General features: G+C 36.0%; 1 protein-coding gene and 1 pseudogene across 5 annotated transcripts; both read left to right on the forward strand.

Annotated features, from left to right (window-relative positions):
• Window positions 1-310: 310 nt before the first annotated feature.
• On the forward strand, window positions 311-7,617 carry LOC110671348 (uncharacterized membrane protein At1g16860-like; annotated as a pseudogene).
• A 1,282-nt stretch (window positions 7,618-8,899) lies between these two features.
• On the forward strand, window positions 8,900-13,579 carry LOC110665954 (uncharacterized membrane protein At1g16860). Of its 5 annotated transcripts, none has more exons than XR_009145437.1 (6): window positions 8,909-9,243; window positions 10,354-11,371; window positions 11,654-11,809; window positions 12,298-12,509; window positions 13,063-13,361; window positions 13,394-13,579. XR_009145437.1 is itself a non-coding variant. In XM_021826282.2 (5 exons), exons 2-5 carry the CDS (start codon window positions 10,472-10,474, stop codon window positions 13,253-13,255), a joined length of 1,461 nt encoding a protein of 486 aa, XP_021681974.2. In that variant the 5' UTR covers window positions 8,909-9,243; window positions 10,395-10,471; the 3' UTR covers window positions 13,256-13,579. The 5 variants fall into 5 exon arrangements, 1 of the variants encoding a protein (XP_021681974.2); XR_009145438.1 differs by lacking the exon at window positions 8,909-9,243 and adding an exon at window positions 9,286-9,429; XR_009145439.1 differs by lacking the exon at window positions 8,909-9,243 and adding an exon at window positions 9,288-9,429 and having other exon boundaries at window positions 10,395-11,371.
• The last annotated feature ends 557 nt before the right edge of the window (window positions 13,580-14,136 follow it).

Here is a 14,136-nt window from a genome sequence, read left to right on the forward strand (position 1 = left end):
TGTACAAAACAAGGGAGAGGCTTGAAAACGTGGCTTCTGCCTGGTCTGATCAGAGCACACGTTTTGTCATGTTATTGGTTCCGCCATGAAAATCAACACAACCTTCAATAAATTTATCAAAAATTTATCTGTGCACCCATTTTCTGTAAAAGAAAATTACAGAAAATAAATAAAAAAATAACAAAAAAAAAACCTGATCGTTACCTATTTTACAGACCTCAAATAAATCTAAAGGATCCGAAGTTTATAAATTTGCCACTTCATCCCAAGAAATTCTCTCATTGCTAATATCAGCAGTTTCAGGGGGTAGTATGGTCATTTTCTGGATGTAATACCAGCAGCAGCACACTCTTGCCGTTCTGACACAGCAAGGGAGACAGTGAGAGCGTTGAGAAATAAATTACTAAACAAATGCAGAGAGCGGGAGGGACAGGGTGAAGGTGAAGTGTTATATTTTCAGGTAATATTTAAAAAAAAATTCATTTTTTCACTCAGTTTTTAAGCTTTCTCTCTCAATTTTGTGGGTTTTAATTTGGCAGACGCAGACAAACCACCAGTTGCTGTGGCTTCTTCAAGAGAGAGAGAGATGGTGAATTCTACGCGGATGGGATCTAGCAGTGTTTATACTTGCTACTGCAGCTTCACCTCCTGATTTTGATTGATTGGAACCCACATTCCGTTTCAAGTACCTATCATATTACCATCCATGTATTCACTTTTATTTCCTATTTTCCTTGCCCTTATTGCTATATCGCATCTCTCTCTTTATGCCCACTATCGAACTCTCATTGCTTGTTATCCCTCCTACTTCTGCTAATCTTTGCCGTTTTCTCGGCAATTTCTTTCTTTGTTCAAAATGTTGATATGGTTTTTTTTTTTTCTTTTCCTGATTAGGGTGATGATTTTTTGTATTTGCAGGATGCTTTTGATCTACCACGTGCGTGTGTGCTTGTTTGTTTATATTTGTACACATACTTTTGTGAGTATTGATATAGAAATATATCGGCCTAGATGCTGGTTTTTATGATAATATCTGTGTTTCCTTTAATAGTCTGTTGGTTGCTGAGGGAATGTAACAAAAGCGAGATTTCCAATTTTTGGAGCTTAGATTTCTCATTGTCTAAAAACTTGCGAAGAGAAGAAAAATCTTTGACAGAATGGACAACGTCGAGGGGTTTATGTTTTTCTGCAACAAATTTGGTTTGAAAATCCAGGATTGAATTGGTGTCAAACACAGGAGTTTGTTGATTTGGATATTTGGCCCAAACGGGTTTCTGTTCTTTGGGAATGGAATAAATCAGTTTTTAGCGTCCAAGATCCAGATGGATTCTATAAGTTTCTAAATTTCTTGTTTTTACATATTTTGGACATAGATATTTAGTTAAATATCATATCCTTTCAACTCTGGATGCTTGTTATTGATTCCATGACGTTTTACATATGCAGGCAAAAAAAAAAAGGAAAGAAATAACGTTCCGAATTGTTGTTTTCTTTGAGGACCAAAAATCTATGTTGGACAAAGCATTGAGTTTTGTGTTTGTCATTGTTTGGAGATCTGATCTGAGTTTCTTATCATGGCTTCTGAAAACATTTATACACGTGGAAAACAACAAAAAAAAAAAAGAAAAAAGAACGAAACTTTAACCTCTGTTGTACCCCCTTTGAAATGTGGGCAATCTTTTATATATAATTCTGACTGATAGATGGCTCAAAAATGTAGGAAAATATAAGAAACTGTCCTTTTACTTACTCTCAGCCCTAGTGCCTTTCTGCGTCCTATTTATAATACCCAAGCAAACACAGGGCTCTGATCCGGCATTTCTCTGTTAGCAAACTAGAGTATGTTTAAGTTCTCCCTTATCACTATAGCTCAGTTAGCTTATTTTTGCACTTTGTTCAAAGTACCCTGATTAATCTTTTAAGAACAGCAAAGGAGCATGTCTTCTATAAGCATCCTACTGGCTTCCTGTCTAGCCACTTGCATGGAAACATGAATTCTGCTTGTGACAGCCTTGACACTAAGCATATTGTCATATTGTGTCACCATATCTGCCTCAGCTAAGCAGTACATTTTGTCATCTCTCACTGGTTTTCATTTTGTTGATTCTCTTGAATCATTTTGGATAGTTATGCTGTATTTTTTTTTTTTATTTGAGGCTGCATAAGACTTTGAATTGTGTAGAGAACCAATTTTCAGTGCTTTTCCAAGAAATAGAATGAAAGATTTAACTTTGTCAACATTCTGTTTCTGTCTTGCATTTGTATTTCTAACTGAACAATGAGGAAGAAAATCCGTTCTCCGGTAGGTATATTTTCCATTCGTCCTGTTATGCTCCCGATTAAGCAAAAGCTTATACCTCAAATGGTAACTAGATCATGCAGCCATATATTGTATAAATTCCGAAGCAATTTTTTTTTTTTCTAATCACTTATTCATGAGAATTAATGTATCTAATGTTGCTTCAAATAACTTGGATGCTCTTCTCTTCAAATTGGTGAAATGTTTATGTTAGTTCCAATTATCCAGGCTATGACCACATATTGGATTTCTTAGTTTTGCCAAATAACCTATAAATATTTTGAAACTGTCAAGATTCTGATAATATTGTTTAATTTGATTATAATGATTTTTCTCGTTGGTTTAGCAGCCAATAGATGTTGGGAAGTAAATGAATTTCAAAGTTGTATGTTTTATTTTTTGTTTCAATATTCAGGCTTTATAATCACATAAAGCTCCATTAAGCTAATATTTTATGTGATGGTCAGCAGATTACTTTCTAGTTGCGCCATATATTCTGTTTGATATTTTTTAGTTGTTTTATGTTTCTGTTTTTCTTCTGAGTGAGTGACCCGAGCTTTGTCTTTTGCATTCTTAATATGTTAGAATTTTCATTTTTCTTTTCTTGTTATGTTTAGAAATGTAAATCTTAATAATGAAATTTCTTCCTTCTGTAGCAAATAATGCTTTGTTCTATTCTTGTATTTCCCCTCCAGCCCTGTTCTGTATGTTTGCCTGTCTAGCAGGCAGTCTTTTTCAGGTCAGATTTTTTGTTTTGAAATTTGGTTATGGGAGCTTTAGTAGCTTTTTTCCCCTAAAAAGTTTATGAGGGCTTGAATAAACCTTCCTGTTTTCCTTTTCAAATTTCAGTGGGACACTGAGAATCATTTCAGTGAAGCGCTAGTTCACTTGGTTTCTTTTGGGTTCATTCAATAAGCTTGATGGGCTCCAGATACACATCTCATTAGCTCAGCAATGGCCTTTTTGTGTCGGACCGGCCAGAGCAACCCAAAGAAAGAACTCCAACAATGAGTTCAACAACTATGCCTTATACTGGTGGTGACATTAAGAAGTCAGGAGAATTGGGAAAAATGTTTGATATCCCTATGGATAGCTCTAAGTCTAGGAAATCTGGGCCAATACCTAATGCTCCTTCAAGAACTGGATCATTTACTGGATCATCTTCACATTCAGGGTCACTGATGGCCAATGCTGCTGCTTGTGCTGGTTATACTGTGCCTGGTCCTTTATCCTCTGGAGGCATGCCTGGTTCAGCATCATTAAAGAAGTCAGGTTCTGGTCCACTGAATAAACATGGGGATCCTATAAAGAAGTCCTCTGGCCCTCAATCTGGCGGAATAACACGACAAAATTCTGGGTCCATTCCACCAGTTATTCCTGCAACTGGTCTCATAACATCAGGGCGCTAGTCTTCAGGACCCCTAAATTCTTCTGGGGCTTCTCAGTAAAGTATCAGGTCCTTTGGAATCTATGGGGTCAGGGAAAATTAACAGTTTCTCCATTTCTCAAAATCCAGCAGTGACTACTCTTGGTCAAGATGATGACTATTCTTTCAGAAGGAGCTTTCCAAAGAAAGTATTATGGTTGGTGATTCTGATATTTGTGATGGGGTTACTTGCTGGTGGTTTTATCCTTGGAGCAGTCCACAATGCCATTCTCCTTGTTGTTGTGGTGGTCCTTTTTTCAGCAGTTGCTGCATTATTGTTTTGGAATATGAGCTGGGGAAGAAGGGCTATCATAGAATTTATTGCTCACTATCCTGATGCTGATCTTAGAACTGCAAAGAATGGGCAATATGTGAAAGTCTCTGGGTATGTAATAGATTCTCTCATAATATATGTTCCTGTGCCATTGTCTTACTGGATGTAGATTGGGATCTTCTTTTCCCTTTTCTGTGATCATTTTGCATTGCCATTGCACATGCTTTAAGTTTTTCTGTTAGTTTAAGTGACTCAGACACCTACACAAGAAAACCATATATCCTATTGTGCCACTCTTTATGTGCATGGTGCTCTTAAACTTTTTGAGCACACCCAGAAATACATTATGCTTTTATGATGTCTCCACAATTTAAAATTTTGGTTCTCCATAATTTTGGAGTATTATCCACTATCCAGTATTCCAGTGTTTTGAAAACCTTTTAACATGTACTAGATGCAGCTTATTTGTGAGGGCTTGAGCTTTTCTTAGTTTAAGATACTGTTGTAAGAGGATGATAGCATGGAAAAACTGAATAAAATTTATAGTTGGATTTGTATGTATCTATGAAATGCATGCTTGATTGAATTATTTGGGTATGATAACTGTAATTGTCAAAAGTGGGAAGAGTTACCCCAGACAAGACTGTTTTGTCAAGCTATCCTGACTACTCTATGTCCCCACTTCTTCGGCCTAGATTGTGGTAGTTACACAAGCTTTTCTAGGGTGACTACTGAGTAGGGGGAAACTCTTAATATCTTCTAGAGTGGAGAAATGTTTTTCTCTAATTGAATTGTAGGGACTGATTGTTATTATTTCTTGTAGCGAGTCATTGTTAGTATGCTGTTTAAAGGATTGCCTATGGAGACAACTTGAGTCTTATTAACCTGTAAGTAAGTGTGGTTACTTATAATACAACTGTAAAGATCTTGGGAAGAGTGTTAACTGAGGCGGAGATATGATCTCAAAGTTTGCTCCTTTTGTTGTGGGAGATGGCAGCAACATTCAGTTTTGGCACGATGTTTGATCCGGTGAAATAGCTCTTAAATTTATTTTTTATTGCCATGAATCAGAAGGAGTATATATGGAATGGATTACTGGTGGTTGACATTGTGATTGATAGATGATTTTACTAGACATTGAGAATTTGTGTTACGGCTGGGACATAACATAAGCAAATTTGTAGGAATCATCCAAAAAAAGGAAGGTTGTTCTTGAGTTTTTGTTGTAGAGTTGAGAAGTGGTTCTACTCTGTGGCTATTTTTGCTTGGTATCATTTGGGAAAATTTTGAAGAATAATCTCTTTTAGGGAAAAATGATAGTAAGTTGGTTTTGAATGTGTAAATTAAACTGGTGAGATGAGACAGCAGAGCATCTTTATTACGTGGGATACGTAGGCACCTTTTGATGTAGGAAGTCCTAGAGATGTTAGGACTACTTATTTTAGGAAAAAAATATAGGAAGTAGAGTAGTTTATTTATATTTAGTAGTTTTATATGATTTATGATTCCTAGTTAAAGTTGGAATTAGGATTCTTAATCCTAATGTAATTAGGGTTACAAAAGCTCTATAAATAGGGCTTAGTTTGTCTACTTATTTACATAGTTTACTATGATTATTGACTATTGATTTTGAGCAAATAAATTGAGAATTAGTTTCTCCCAAATTTGAGAATTTTTTTTATCACCCAAAATCCCCTAATACCTGTTGGTTCTACATCACCTTTTCTTTTCTGTGTGTGGGAAGACGGAATCAAACAATGGAAGCGATTTGAGTTGAACATTTCTTGGAGTGAACATGTACAGATGATATACATATTCCCTTCATTTGCCCCCTATGTTCTGGAATTTTCCGTAGCAATACATTGCATTTTATTTGTATTTTGGCAGTATATGGATATGAGTCAGTCCAATGTGGCATTCACTGGGATTTGCATTATTGATTGTCATAAAGAGTTCCTTTCTTTTATTTATTTAGAATCAACTGAACAAAAGTGACAGCTGGTAATTGTTCAATATGATAATAGTTTCATATCATAGATATTTATTATTTATTTTTTGAAACGGAACATGGATAATTGTGTGTGCTTTAAGGACATGGCTGTGTCTGGTATTTCTCATGTGGATGTCAATCATGACTTTTTTTTTTCTTTTCCCTTTTTCCCATGCTTAATAATTTGATATTGGTTAGAAGGTTTACTGTCTTTTAATTACTGAAGGTGGTTACCTGTGGTAATGTACCTTTGGAGTCTTCATTCCAAAGAGTTCCCAGATGTGTCTACGCATCAACAAGATTATTTGAGTATCGAGGACGGGGTTCAAAACGAGCCAATCCCAACCATCATCACTTTACATGGGGTCTAAGATCATCAGAGGTAAGCAGCTGGCTTGAAGTTTTTGATTGCCCTGCAGGTCTTCCCCCATTCCCCACTTCCCTTCCGTTCCTCCTCTTCCTTTTCTTGAGAAATTTCAAATTCTACCTCTTTGACCTATGAGTAATATCAAGGAGGCTATTATAATCCCTCAAGATTGAGAAATTTTTACATCCTTGTCATTTTGAAAACTGGAACGATGCAGGCTAGTCTTGTAAGCTGATCTCAAAATTAATAGTAATTTTTGGTTTTGTTTTACAGAGACATGTGGTTGACTCCTACATCTCTGATTTCCAATCAGGGCTGAGGGCATTGGTTAAGACTGGCAGCGGCACAAGGGTAACTCCATTTGTTGATGATTCATTTGTCATTGAAATTAACGCAGAGAAGAAAGACTTGTCTCCAGAGTTTGTCAGGTGGTTGGGGCATAAAAATCTTTCAGGTGATGATCGTCTAATGCAATTGGAAGAAGGGTAAGACAATCTCCTGTTAAAGAATGAAGAGCATTTTTTTTATGGTACTTCATGCAGTAGTTGGGACTTTGAGCTGTACGTGCTGGATATTTTGTAGCATTTTACAACTAAATCCATCACGTGTGATTGCTTGAGAATCCAATCCTCTTGAGTCGGTTTTAGCTATTTTCAATATGTTGCTAATCCATGATTTTGTTGATTTGTCGAAAACTTCTTGCGTGTTGTAGTAGGTATATCAAAGAAGGCAGCACTGTTAGTGTGATGGGAATTGTTGAGGGAAATGAAAATGTACTGATGATTGTTCCACCACCTGAGCCACTGGCAACTGGGTGGCGGTGGCCCAAATGCATATTTCCAGCTAGTCTTGAGGGTATTGTTTTGAGATGTGAAGATACATCAAATGATGATGTCATCCCTATGTAGCTAACAGCATGTGGATGAAAAACTTCTCGTCATGTCGCATGTCCAATATATTTTTCGTGGATTAATGTTGAGAGGTAATGTTGGCAGCGGATATTGTAGAGTCGCATACTGATGATTCAAAATGAGCATTTTTTTTTTCCAGTTTGAATTTGTTGTATAGTTCTGTGAGATTTCTTTTCCAATTCTTTAAGAGGTACAGAATTCCACCATGGTATGGCTTCTTAAATAGGGAATTTTGTGATTGAGCAGCAGCGGTTGTGAAGGTGAAAATCAGTTGTTGTGTCATTGTGTAGCTCTTCGATTGTTGTCCCTATTATTATTTAATCTTTCTTAGTTGTGTGCTTCTCTGATAATGCTATAGTTGTTATCTTTCTTTCAAAGCATAGATCAATGGGCTGTGTGAATATTTTTTATACCACCACCAACACTTATTGTAGCAGCGAATCGGAGAAGGGATCGCTCCTTCTTCGTGAGATAAGTTTTTTTTTTTTTTTTTTTAATATATTATTATAAAATATAAATTTATTTACGAAAAAATAAACTAGAAGTTAAAAATATAAATTTTACACAATTCTAATGATATAAATATATTTGTTTATTAAAATTATAATATTTAAATATGTAAAAATAAATGCATGGAAGGTCTTTTTCATTAAAGTGGAATTGAAAAAAAAAAATTAATTCAATGCAAAATGGGTTTGGGAATAATAGTTATCCCTCCTTGCTCTATTATTGTTACCTATTATTTATTTTTTTCATCATTTCCATACAAATAATTGATCACATGCGATTTTACTTGAAGGAAACTCCTTAGTGCAATGAAATGGAAAAGCATTCTCAAACTTTGGTAAAATTAGCAATTGGAATATAAAGATACATATAGAAAAGATGGTGTTTCTGAGTAATATACAAATTACCAAATCAAGCAATGGGAAAAGGAGAGGTTGGTGATGACTAGGAACACCTCAAGTTATTGTAATCTTATCAAAACGTCAATGTTAAGAAAAATATTTTAATAATGTCTTTTTTACTGTAATTGGTTCACGGCTAAATGCATTTTATGCAATTTTGATGATGAAAATAACAACTGAAAATGCTATTTCTAATTAGATTGTGCTTCTGTTTTTGTTTTAATTTCATATTAATATAATATAATAAAAAAACAATATTTAATTATTATATTTATCAATTTTTTTACTTGACTTAAGTTGGAGAAAGCTTAAGCAAATCTTTTTTTTTTTTTGGTCAGAGAAAGCTTAAGCAAATCTTCAATCCTAAGAAAACTTGAATGATGATAATGCCATTCTTCTTTTTTCTCACTCAAATTAGAAGAGGAGACAAATCCCTGTTCTTGAAAAAGAAATCAACAACATACATTTGTCAGCAGATTCACATTTCACAACTAAATGCAGATTTCAATTTCTCATATAAAAAAATTTCAATTGCTCTTCCACATAACAGGAGTAGCATGCAAGTCAAAAATTGATCATTAAAGAAATGCAGAAGGGTAATATAGGCATTTAACAAGCAGAGTGAAGGACCTATCTGTCATTTCGCTGAGTAACAACGGAGAGAGGGATACGGACTAAGTTTTGTCTGTTGGGGTTGGGATAATTATGGTTGTTATTTGCTAATTAAATCCTGCTATTAATAAATAATAATAAGGGGTTTGCTTAATAATAATTTTTCTTTGAGTTTGGAGGCTTTTGCCGGACGAGACAACTCACCAGTTGTTGCGGCTCTCTCAAGTGACACTCACAAAAAGGAAAAGATTTTAGAGGGAGAGACAGAGAGAGAGAGAGAGACTTTTACTTTCTAGTGAGAGAAAGAGCAAGTCTTTTGAGGGAGAGAGATTTGCTAGTGGTACTGCTACTACCTTTCTTGTGTTTTGATTCACCCCATGTTGTTGTTGCTGTTAGTGTTGTCTCCTAATATTCTACAGATTTCAACGACTCTTTCTGCCATTTGTTCTTCTTCAGGTATGAGTTATGGTACCATTATTTCCTTTCTTCTCCACCTTCCCATTTTGCCCCTCTTCCTTTCCTACCCTTCCTGCTACATTTTGCTCCCAGAACGCCCTTTATTTGGTTAGATCTCCATATTTTCTTTATTTTTGCTCGAAATGTCATCTGGGTATGCTTTAGTTTCTCGATTTGAGTTGCGAGGTTGGCTCTTTTTATATTCCTTTACTCTGTTTTATTTTGGTCAAAGCTTATAGATTTTGATGCCTTGCGTAATAGGCGCTCCTATTTTTTCTTTCCTTCAATTCTATTGAATCCTAGATTTTCCATAGCATTTAGTCTATGAAATATTTACTTGTTCCCTTAGATCTTGCTAGTGTTTTTTGTTTATATATTTATATAGAAATTGTGATATTGTTATTCTTTGAAATCTAGTTCTTCTGGTGAGTCAAAATCCTAGATCTTAGAGTGAGGTGATCTTGGAATGCTTGGTTCGGTGATATGGCTTCTTGTTCTGTGGATGTTAGATGCCCGAAGAATTTATGGTTGACCTATAAGTGAACAAATTTACTTTCTTTTTCAATTCTTACTGACTTAGTTGCCAGGAGAATGGTAGATATTACAAATTTGAAAAAATTATTTTGGACACTGATGTTCTTCATGTCTAGTGAGGACTCTAGTTTGTTTATGTTGGTGATCTGATGCTTTGCTGTTTTAAGCGTTTGGCTTCTGTTATAAATTTAGCAGCTTTTGGTTTATTGGATCTATTATTTTTTCGGTTTCTTTGCTTAAGATGGGTTTCAAATGACCTCACTTTTACCTCATTTCTCTGTTTCACTGAGTTTGACAATCCACTCGCATTTTATTTGAAGTTTGCATTCTTTTTCGGTTTACACCTAACATGATTAAGGCCCAACTTGTTTCTCACATTTCATTGAAACTAGCTAGTCCTACCCACTTAATTTTTATCTAGCTCATTGTAACTGTATTGCTGCAATATTATTCGCATCAGCTTGTTTCTGTTCTTTAAGTTTTGTGGGGCATACCATATTCCTTTTCTTAATCAAATTCTTATGGGAAGCCTGGTTTTGGACTACCTATTCACATTATTTAATTGCTGTTTGGCAGCAAACGATTTGTCTGGATGCTAAGGTGTTTTCTGTTCATAGGAGGCCTTTGACCACTGCATCACCCTACTTAGTAGCTCTGTGGTGTAACATCTCCTGCAGTCTTTTAAAACTGCTAGATGGGTTCTCGGTTCCCATCTCATCAGCTCAGCAATGGCCTTTATGTATCAGGCCGGCCCGAGCAGCCAAAGGAAAGGACTCCAACAATGAGCTCTGTGGCAATGCCATACACTGGTGGTGATATCAAGAAGTCAGGAGAATTGGGTAAAATGTTTGATATTCCTGTGGATGGCTCAAAGTCTAGGAAATCTGGACCTATAACTGGTGCTCCTTCTAGGACAGGATCATTTGGGGGTGCTGCTTCTCATTCAGGACCAATCATGCCCAATGCAGCAGCCCGGGCTGCCTACACCACATCAGGTGCTGCATCTTCTGGAGGCATGTCTGGTTCAGCTTCATTAAAGAAATCTAATTCTGGACCCTTAAATAGACATGGAGATCCTGTAAAAAAGTCATCTGGCCCTCAGTCTGGTGGAGTAACACCTTCTGGCCGCCAAAACTCTGGTCCCCTTCCTCCTGTTCTTCCTGCAACTGGTCTCATTACATCCGGGCCAATTTCTTCAGGTCCCCTAAGTTCTTCTGGGGCACCTCGAAAGGTATCAGGTCCATTAGAATCTATGGGCTCAATGAAAATTCCAGGATCTGCCATTGTTCACAATCAAGCAGTTACTTTACTTAGCCAAGAAGATGACTTTTCTTTCAGAAAGAACTTCCCAAAGCCAATATTGTGGTCACTGATTCTACTTTTTGTCATGGGTTTCATTGCTGGTGGTTTTATTCTTGGAGCAGTGCATAATGCCATTCTCCTAATTGTTGTGGTGGTTCTTTTTGGTGCGGTTGCTGGATTATTCATATGGAATACCTTCTTTGGGAGGAGGGCTATCATGGGTTTTATTGCTTGTTACCCAGATGCTGAGCTGCGAAATGCCAAGAATGGACAATTTGTGAAGATATCTGGGGTAATTAATATATTTTTTTTTCTCAATCATGTTTATTATATATAATTTATGCATATGTTTTTTTTTTATTGATTATTTTTGTGATGCAATGTAATTAAGTGCTTAAATTTTTTTTGGGAGTATACAAGGGCCTTATTTTAGTGTTAAATTGGAAAATTGATTTCTTTAAGGTTTATATTACGAACACATTTGAGGGGCTTGTCTATTATGTATATTTTGACTTTTGGCTACTGCTTATGTCTGGTAAATCCATATATCAAATGCTTTGTTGGGTTATTGTAGGTGGTCACCTGTGGTAATGTGCCTCTTGAGTCATCCTTCCAAAAAGTTCCTAGATGTGTATATACGTCCACAAGTTTGTATGAGTATCGAGGATGGGATTCAAAAGCAGCCAACCCTACGCATCGCCGTTTCACTTGGGGACTCAGGTCATTAGAAGTGAGTAGTTGGAACACTGACTTGGTATATTTATTGGATAGTTATCATGCATTAAATATTTGTCACAGATACTATATATATAGCATCAGAGTTTGGGTATTTTAGTTGGTTGGGAGACTTCTGTCCATTTTAAGATTTTTAGGACTTGGGAAGTGCCTTACAGTCATGCATCATGCATGTAGAAAAGGTTTTGATCAGATACAAGTGGTTGCCACTGAAGAGTTTGCCTGGCAGCTGTACTGGCTCTAGTTTATAGTAACCTGGACAATGCATGCCCTTTCTTTTGTGCCATTCTGTTCTTTTTTCCTGTCCAAGTTAGGTTAATTTGCTATCCCTTATCTGTTACATAATTGTCAACTTGATGCAAGATGCTCATATATGCTGTTATCAAGGGTCCTACATGGCCATTGAAATAAATTCTATTACTTATGTTTTTGAGATTTCCACACTTCTGACTGGATTCTTTTTCTATAAATTTTATTTGACAGAGGCGCTCAGTTGACTTCTACATCTCTGATTTCCAATCCGGGTTGAGGGCATTGGTTAAAACTGGCTATGGAGCAAGGGTGACTCCTTATGTTGATGATTCCCTTGTCATTGATGTCAACCCAAGTACTGATGAGTTGTCTCCAGAGTTCATCAGATGGTTGGGAGAAAGGAACCTTTCAAAAGATGATCGTATAATGCGAATGAAGGAAGGGTAAGAGCAATTGCTTTTGTATTATTGTTGTTCTAATACTACAAGATTTTTTTTCCTTCTCTTTTCCTTTTGTAGTAGGGTGATATAGGAAGAAAAAAAAACCCTTGTTGGGAAGTATTATTTTTCTTAGACTCATTATTAATGAATGGGTGGATAATGCTTGTATCCTGCAGCATTAAGAATCAGAGGTGATAGTTGCTTAATGTGTCTAAAAGTGATAGTGTAAGCCTTAAGTAAGTTGGCAATGTGCAGCCAGCCTCAATCTTTTGGGTTATTGAAATTAACGTTAATACTAATTAAATTTTTTTGAAGTGTGAGGATAGGGGATGTTTGAATGCATTGGATTTATGCCCCAAACAAATCAAAATTTAGGAAATTTCAGCCACTGAAGTCTCTCATATATTAGCATATGGTTTAAGAGGCACAGTGGTGAATTCAGTTGAAAACTTAATGGCGTGGAATTTTTCTTTCCTGTTGTTAAAATAGTCAGTACTTAATATAATGCTATTTATCAGTTTGTAAATTTGTAGAAATTGCAAATGTTGTTATACAGGTATATTAAAGAAGGAAGCACTGTTAGCGTAATGGGAGTTGTTCAAAGGAATGATAATGTGCTTATGATTGTACCTCCACCCGAGCCAATTACAACAGGGTGCCAATGGGCCAAATGTATTTTTCCGGCAAGCCTTGAGGGTATTGTTTTGAGATGTGAAGACACCTCCAAGAACGATGTGATACCAGTGTGATAATGTTGTAGACTTACTATACTGTTCTCTTTAATTCTTTTTGTTCACTATCCATATTGACGATGGCTGTGATGGTATTGGTGGTGTTGACAAGTGATGGTGGTGGTGGTGGTGGTGGCGGCGGCCAGATGGTGGTGATGGGGTGTATAGTTTTCGTGTTTCTTGCCATTTTATGATTATTAGTCTTTTTTATTTTTTTTTTTTTCCTCCTAGGTCTTGAAGGCTTTTGTAATGGGATTGGCTTGGTATTGTAGGGAATTTTACATGTTTGGTCAGATTGTTGTTATGTTAAATAGAAAGAAAAGTGTTGTGAGGTATTCGGTATATTATCATCTCAAGTAGAAATTTTTTGCATCTGCATGAAATGCTATTTGAGCTTCTTGTTTTTCTTGGTTGATTAAATCACATGATTTTCACATCAGTTAAGTGAGAATCAGCAAGTTAGTTGTTAAAGAGGTACTACTCTTGGAAATTACCAGTTTGAGCTTATGTCAGCTTTGTTAAAACTGTAAAGAAATCTATAAGAAACGCTTGTCAGCTTCAAAATAAAGGGCCATAGCAAGTAAAATGAACACTCAAACGGTCCAATCATGACTAGTTTACATGCTTGAATGAGGCAAAAAGTAATGTGAAGGTACTTTCATGTTTTTGCCATTACCAAATTTTACAGCACACGTACAATTTTAGCGGGATTTTCTCTTTACCATTTTAATGATTAATGAAAAATGAAATTTTTCTTGAAGGACTTCAAAACCGCCATGAACATGTGAAAAAAGAGATGCAAAAACATCTATAACAATTTTAATAACAAGATATATGATTTGTAAACACTCGCATGCGATTTTAGTTTGGCCCTCCAAAGAATGTGATCCCACTAGAGT

Source organism: Hevea brasiliensis, chromosome 17, assembly GCF_030052815.1.
Source record: "Hevea brasiliensis isolate MT/VB/25A 57/8 chromosome 17, ASM3005281v1, whole genome shotgun sequence".
Taxonomy (NCBI): Eukaryota; Viridiplantae; Streptophyta; class Magnoliopsida; order Malpighiales; family Euphorbiaceae; genus Hevea; species Hevea brasiliensis.